At 39.2% G+C, this 8,141-nt stretch overlaps 1 protein-coding gene across 1 annotated transcript in view; it reads left to right on the plus strand.

Annotated features, from left to right (window-relative positions):
- The window catches only part of NALCN (sodium leak channel, non-selective), a 295,705-nt gene that overhangs the window by 243,327 nt on the left and 44,237 nt on the right, over nucleotides 1–8,141 (plus strand). Inside the window, exons 18-24 of the mRNA XM_015559118.1 lie at nucleotides 1,495–1,596; nucleotides 1,989–2,058; nucleotides 4,583–4,674; nucleotides 4,763–4,885; nucleotides 7,176–7,232; nucleotides 7,472–7,592; nucleotides 7,689–7,829. Coding sequence (XP_015414604.1) covers nucleotides 1,495–1,596; nucleotides 1,989–2,058; nucleotides 4,583–4,674; nucleotides 4,763–4,885; nucleotides 7,176–7,232; nucleotides 7,472–7,592; nucleotides 7,689–7,829 — 706 coding nt within the window. The remainder of the gene's footprint in view (nucleotides 1–1,494; nucleotides 1,597–1,988; nucleotides 2,059–4,582; nucleotides 4,675–4,762; nucleotides 4,886–7,175; nucleotides 7,233–7,471; nucleotides 7,593–7,688; nucleotides 7,830–8,141) is intronic.

The following is an 8,141-nucleotide window of genomic DNA, read 5'->3' on the forward strand; positions in this document are numbered from 1 at the left end:
AGATGTGGGGAGCTGCTGTAGGGTTAAACCTGGGGCTGACCTGTGGCAGAGCCACAAACAAGTCGCAGCCTGGAGGGCAGAGCTCTCCTAGCAGTTCTATTTTGTAAAAGTATTCTTGACAGGAAGCCTAAAGCTCCTTTTCCTGACCTTGTAGCCCTCCCAGATTCCTTCCTAAGTAGTTAATGGGCTGTGGGAGGTGCAGCAAGGGTTGCCAAAACAAGAACATTTGTATACATGTTAATCTTGTTTTAATCAGACTATAATATAAAGCATCGGCTTCAGGCTGGGTCTTTTGTGTCCTCATCCAGGCATGGGAGATCCACCAAGCCCCAGCTGTATTCTCTTGTCTGTCTTTTCTTCAATCCTTCACCCCCCCTCCTCAGGTTCACCCTTGGCCAAGCTGGCGCTGCACAAGCAGACACAGATCTTTTCTCAAAATCATAACTCTGAGACAGACAGTAATGTAAATCAAAGCTAGCCTAGGTAACATGTTAGGAAACCTAAGTATGAAAGTGTTTATGTAAAGCAATGACAGTAGTAGACGTGTTCAGGTATTGAACAAATACAGTGTCATGAGATGTTCATATCATAACATCATCATATTGTAAGCCTGTGAGTTTTCTTTGAGATCAAGGCCTTCTCCTCATGTTCCCCATTAGGGAACTGAGCTGAAGGGCCACTCAGCAAACTCGTGACAGTGTCGCCTCTGGCATACAGCTCTCCTAAGCCCTGCATTTCTCTCCCCTTAATGACTACATCAAGGAAATTTCTATCATTTCCGTTGGAGAGAGCTTTCTGGAGAAGAAATTTTGTTCTCTCTCCAAATCATTCACACTACAGGTGTTGAGTCACCCAATTGTGAAAAAGATAGCATATTTTTAAAAAAATCTTTGGAGTTTTGTGGTTGCGAAGAAAGTGGTGACTGACTGACTACCTATAAGTCACAAGCTTCAGACTGAGTTTTCTCTCAGTATTAATTCCAGCTTTAGTTACGTCTCTTTCGTACTAATTTGTGCCCTTATCCAAGTTAATGCTTTCCAATTTTCTTAGAGATTTGCAAAATCTTGAAATGTATATTCTGTCATCCCAGGGCCCTGGGAGGACAAGCCCTTTCCCTGAGGGCTTTGAAAACCTCTAAATTCAAAACCAACATCATGATTAACTGTGGTCAGGCCGGCCTTACTACTCACAGAATCCCAATAGAAGCTCTCCTATTTGGGTGATGGGGAGGGAAAACATGTTGGGGGTGGCAGGGTAGAGAGAGCTTTCTGTTTGTTTTCCAGCCCCTCTTCATAGCCAAGACAGTTCTGTTTTGTAAAAGTATTCTTGTCAGGAAGCCTAAAGCTCCTTTTCCTTTATGAGTGTGTGTCATTTGCTGTATTTTGCCTTATCATTGGTATTTCCTTAAAAATAATGAGTAATGAGCAGTTATGTATTATTCATTCCGAGTGTACAGATCACACATTTATCATGGGCTCCTTTTTTTTTTCCTAGAGCCTGCACTCGACAGCGCATGCTGAGTGGCTCATTTGAGGGGCAGCCGGCAAAGGAAAGGTCAATTCTCAGTGTGCAACATCACATCCGCCAAGAGCGCAGGTAAATACAGCAGGAGACGGAGACGAGGCTGCAGGGAAACCAAGGACGCGTGTGTTACAGGAAGTGTTTGCTGCACACAGCCCTGGTTAGCAGATAGCATGCATTCTACTCCTTGGTAGTAACAATAACGAAATATTCACGATCAGATCCAAAGATTCAAAAGTTCTTTCAAAAAATCTTCACCTTGGTGATGTCCAAAGGGAAATTCTGAATTTCAGTGAGATGTTATCAAAGACAGTTGGATAGACAAAAGCTTTTGCTATAAAAAAGAAATATACTTGTTTTATTTAAGAAAAGTCGTTTTATTTATTTATTTTTTTTAAATAATGATCATTGCTTAAGTCCAAAGTTGGTCTTGAGATATATTGACCAGTTGGTTGTGGTTGTTTTAGATCACTAAGACACGGATCAAACAGCCAGAGGATCAGCAGGGGGAAATCTCTTGAAACTCTGACTCAAGATGTAAGTTCTAAGCAAAGCTTTGGATTTTGAAACATGATTATTAAGATGTATTTAAATGACAGCTCAGACGATTCCAGTGCCTGGGTCTTTCTGTCACACTGTCACGTCTCCATAAGATTTTCTACCAGAGAAAATCAGGAGACTCAGGAAACAAATTAAATGGCTAGGGACAGAGAAGAGATGATTAACCATAGAAAATTCCAGACATCCGACAAACTATATGCCGTTGTTAAGACAGCAACACATAAAATTACATACCAGTTACATTCCACTGAAATTAAAGACATTCAAATCACATTATAGGAATGATTCACATTACTAACTTTGAGTATTTACTAAATTCCAAATCTCTAGACCAGTGATGGCAAACTTTTTGAGCTCGGCGTGTCAGCATTTTGAAAAACCCTAACTTAACTCTGGTGCCATGTCACATATAGAAATTTTTTGATATTTGCAACCATAGTAAAACAAAGACTTATATTTTTGATATTTATTTTATATATTTAAATGCCATTTAACAAAGAAAAATCAGCCAAAAAAATGAGTTCGCGTGTCACCTCTGACACGCATGTCATAGGTTCGCCATCACTGCTGTAGACTATAGGTCCCAAGCCCATCATTTCAGAACTTTACATACTGGGAAATAAAATTTGATTTCTAAAAGAATTTTATGTCAAAGATTGCATAACATTTCCCAATAATTTATTTGCTTTTAGACCCTACGCCATTCATTTATTTATTCACTGACCCAATTATATATCAAGTGTTTATTATATGAACGCAGATTCTGTTCTCAGTGATGAGGACTAGAGGGGAAGCAAGACATCATCTCTGCCTTGCAGGCACTTATAGTCTAGTGAAAGAATGATAAGCAAGTAAACAAATACATAATAATTCCTGGGTAATTGTTATTCTTTTTTTTATTACTGTGACAGATTGACTTTGCATAAAGAAAAATAAAACAGTGTGAAGGAATGAGATTTGGGGGCAGGTAATGTTAGAGGATGGTCAGTGTACACTCCTCCACATGGGCCCAGAGCCCCAGATAAGACACCTGATACAGCCATTACCAAGGTAGATGGTTCTGATTAGCACAAACATCTGTTACTGCCACGATTTTTTAAGCCACAATGTTGTCTGATATGATCCAGTGTATTGTCAACATGGAAGTCTGATTGGGTCCAACACAAGACCTGTATACTGAAATTTATGATCTACCATAGTGCATGGAGAAAATTTCTAGGTAAAAATTCAGAGAAGCAACACTAGTTCTGAGGACTTTCCTTTCATGGCTTTCAATAAAAATGCACAGTAAACGCCAAAACCAAATTAGGACATGGCTTTTAAAATACATGTTTAAAATATACAACAAAAGGCTCTTTTTGAATGATCTCGATTGCAGAAGTTTATTTCTTCTTCAAAGATGCTTTGCTATATTTTCTACAGAGATATAAAACAAAAACCCACCCCCTGTCTTCTCCATAGCAAAAGATCATGGGAATTCTGCTTATTATAAGAAATCTTTCCTCTACAATAGAAGCAATTTAAATAGAGAGTTTCATCTTTTTCACTTGTTATAATAATAGAAGAGAAAAACAATTCAATGTAGGCACTACAATCTATAAAATGTTATCAAGTTATTTGAGCAATGGCTCTACATCTCCCGCAGTGTGAAAATCAGAGTCAATGTGCTTCATGATCTGCTCCCCACACACGCCCCCCTCTGGCCTCATCTCCAACTCTGTTGCTTGCTTTCCACCCACACTGGCATCCTGGCTTTTCCGAGTGCAAACCCACTCACTCCCCAGGAAAAACTAATTTCTGCAAAAATCCAGTGGCCTGCATCCTTCTAGTCTTTGCTCAAATAACATCTTATTGAGGCCTGCTCTGACCTGTTTATTTACATTTGTAGGCTTCTAGCATGCTTTATTCCCCTTTGTTTTTTCCCAAAATGCTAAATCTTTTCTAACATTCTTACTTGTTTTGATCTAATTTTAGTTTGTCTCCCTGATTATTAGAACATTAGCCCCACAAGTCTAGGGTTTGATTTGTCATATTTAGATTTTGTTTGTTTGTTTTTGCCATTTTGCCATATTCCCAGCACTGGAACAGTACCTGGCACATAATTGGTTCTTAATAAAAGTTTTTATTGAAAAAAAAAATCATTTGGCCCTAACCAGTTTGGAGCATCGACCTGCAGACTGAGTGGTCCCAGGTTCGATTCCGGTCAGGGGCATGTACCTTGGTTGCGGGCACATCTCCAGTCGGGGGTGTGCGGGAGGCAGCTGATTAATGTTTCTCTCTCCTTGATGTTTCTAACTCTCTATCTCTCTCCATTTCTCTCTGTAAAAAATCAATAAAATATATGTTTCAAAAAATCATTTGGAGTAAAAAACACCCTTGCTAAGATGACCATGGCCATTAAAGTATATATAAAATAGAGATATGTATAAAATGATCATTTTGCGGTGGTTGTTCAAAAACATCATCCATTTTGATATTCCCCATTTTAATTTCTTTCTAGCATTCCAATACAGTGAGATACAGAAATGCACAAAGAGAAGACAGCGAAATAAAGATGATCCAAGAAAAAAAGGAGCAAGCAGAAATGAAAAGGTACAGGGTGCTACACTGTTTCTTGGCTCTCACTTTGGAACAGCAAACGTTCCCTTAACCTTACTCTCCCATGAATGTCCCCTTCAAGGAAAGTGCAAGAAGAAGAGCTGCGAGAGAACCACCCGTACTTCGATAAGCCACTGTTCATAGTGGGACGGGAGCACAGGTTCAGAAACTTCTGCCGGGTGGTGGTCCGGGCACGCTTTAATGCGTAAGTACACTCAGTTCCAGCCAGGTGTTTGGCCTGAAACGTACAAACAGCAGGTGGGGTTGACATACCAGGGAGAAGGAACGTGTAATCCTAATGGGGTCACAAAATAAACTGTGGGCTAATTCATCATGCTGCTCCTATTTGCTGAGTGGCCAACCGGGTGGAAAACAAACAAAGGTTGCAAGTAGTTTAAATGTATATAAAACTCACGTTTAGAAAGCACTTAGCCATTTTTATCTGTTCATTTTAACTGCTGCCAGTACGTTTGTATCGGTGTTATTAACTCCACATTCGTTTTGAACATGGGAGCCAAGGGAGACTGAGCGACAAGGTGAAGGCATTGCGTACATCTTCTTTCCCACTTGTAATTTCTTTATGATCAAAATACCCCAATCCGTTTCTTCTAGAATAATGTAAAGTAAAAAGAAAGTTGACTAGTGTTTCCATTATCAACTGTTTCAAGAAGAAAACCCACTGGTCAGTGTCTCCATTCCTACCCACATGGAACAAATGGGCAAGAGGCTGTCAGTGCGGTCAGCCTGGAGGCCGCTGCATTTGTGATGACTCAGGCCGTTGTTAGCAGGCAGCCAGTGGGTGACATGGAATTTTTGTCGTGCATAACTTTAAGTAATATCCTGAAGACATTAAAAGTCATGGAGGAAGTACGAATACTTTCCCATCTATAGCTGGAATTTCTCTGATGCTATCATTTAAGTAAATTGACCTCCTGTGTTGATAATCAATAGCATATGATACTCACTATCTGTTGTGAGCTGAATTGGGTCCACCCCCAAAAAATATTCATGTGTTGAAGTGCTAACCCCCAGTACCCTCAGAATGTAACCAAGATAGGGACTTTTTAAAGAAGTAATTAAATTAAAATGAGGTCATTAGAGTGGGCTCTAACCCAAAATGACCAGTATCCTTACATGAGGAGGACATTTGGACAGCACAGCCATGTAGAGAGGGGAGACTACATGAAGACGTAAAGAGAAGATGGCCATCCACAAGCCAGGGAGAGGGAACTGAGACAGAGCCTCTCTCAGCTGTCTTAAGGAACCAACCCTACTGACACCTTGAACTTCTAGCCTCCAGAGCTGAGAAAATGAGCTTCTGTTGGTTAAGCCACTCCATCTGTGGTATTTTGTTATAGCAGCCATCTGAAACTAATACACTGTCATGACATTCAGGACTGGAGGAGACCTCAGCAATCATTTGGTGTTGTGTATCTTCTTCTCCAACAGGGGATGACTCTTAGGTCAGCAGAGATTAAGAGCTTTGCCAAGGACACCAGCTAGTGCATGGCCCTCTCTGACAGCCAATCCATGGTTCTTTCTGCTTTTCAGGAAAGATCTTCACAGCTTCAGATAACTGAAAAATAATCATTAAAAACTCCCCTGAGTTTTCACAAAGTAAAGGAAAAAGTTGGCAATTTAAAATTGATTTGATGAGTTCCAAAGTGGGTTTTTAATCTGGAATTATCCTGTTGGCTGCCTTCATGTTAACACCTAATTATTAATCCTCCACTCCATTTAGTGTGATGTAATTCTCCTTGTCAGCATCGCAGCTGAGATGGACCAAAGATGACTTTGTTGTAATTGGGAGTACACATACAAACACTATTAGGGGCTTCAGTGAAGATTGGTTCCCTGAAAAAGTAAAAGTTAGAGATTCCCTTACTGAGAAATTTTATATACATTATTCCACAAGATCACTGTTAAATAAGGGTGAAGGACTCTGATGAATTTAGAGATATTTAATTAAATAATTATGAGGAACATCTACAAACTGCTAAGGCAAAGATTTTAACTGCGTGTTTTTAAAGAAAAGCCAAAATTTAATTCTGTAAAATCCATAACAGAAATTGTTGAATGGAATCATCAACTCTAAAATTAAATATTTTGAGAAATATAAAATTTTACTTTCATATGTATTAACTGCACGCTCTTCTGATTTTTATCATCTAATGTTTTCTGTCTCCCAAAGTCACATACAATTAACATCTATAATAATAAAAGTGAAACATGCAAATCAACAGAACAGCCAATCAGCAGGATGACTGGATGACCTTCCAGACAAAGCCAGAGTGGCTGTGAGGGCTGAGGCAGCCGGGGCTGCGAGGGCCTACCCTTGCACGAATTTCATGCATCGGGCCTCTAGTATATTAAATGGACATTTTATAAAGGGTAAAAAGAGATTTAGGTAGATGTGATGTTTCTAAATTCTATGCTGCCAAGTTATAACACCATTGCTATATTGCAGAAGTTTATACGATTATTCTCTCTTACAGATCTAAAACAGATCCTGTCACAGGAGCTGTGAAAAATACAAAGTACCATCAACTTTAGTAAGCTTTCCAACTTCTGTTTCCCATGCACATTTGAAGTTTCTGTGTACTATTTTATGATGCATAAAAATATTAAAAATGCCCTCTATTTTCCTGCTATGTTGTGCCATGAAATAGACAATTGATGATTCATAAAAATGTACCAGTCACATTATTAGAATCACAACAGTGACTTCTCTGGCTTTTAGCTGCCTTTACTGGATCGTGTGTGTTCCTCAGTTCTGTTTGGTCTTTGGCAGTGACTTGTTGGGATTGGTGACTTACCTGGACTGGGTCATGATCATTGTAACCATCTGCTCCTGCATTTCCATGATGTTCGAATCTCCCTTCCGAAGAGTCATGCATGCACCTACTTTGCAGGTACCTCTGCTGAATCTTAACCCACAGCTCCGAGGAAAGACACTGACCTGCATCTTTTCCATTCACTGTGATCAAACTGCCTTTTGCTCATTTCAGATTGCTGAGTATGTATTTGTGATATTCATGAGCATTGAGCTTAATCTGAAGATTATGGCAGATGGCTTATTTTTCACTCCGACTGCTGTCATCAGAGACTTTGGTGGAGTAATGGACATATTTATATATCTTGTAAGTCTTTGATTATTTCCTAAATATAAAATATAATGGATTTGTAAAAGCTCCTGCTTTTCTTGGTACAAGAGTGAGATATGTGAGTCACCAAAGTTTAGATGCCAAAACTGAGTTCTTAAGTAAAGTACTAGTAAGTCCATTATAGCTGAATAAGAGGCATGCATATAAAAATCTAAATGGAAAGCATCAAAAAGATTCATGGAGAATACATCATCCACTTTTATGTATGCATAAGACATGCATTAATGAGGTCTATGATAGCAAAACTAGTTTGCCCCCCACAATTCTAATGGCTCCAATACTAAAAAAAAAAAACCT

Source organism: Myotis davidii, unplaced genomic scaffold (genome assembly GCF_000327345.1).
Source record: "Myotis davidii unplaced genomic scaffold, ASM32734v1 scaffold450, whole genome shotgun sequence".
Lineage (NCBI taxonomy): Eukaryota > Metazoa > Chordata > Mammalia > Chiroptera > Vespertilionidae > Myotis > Myotis davidii.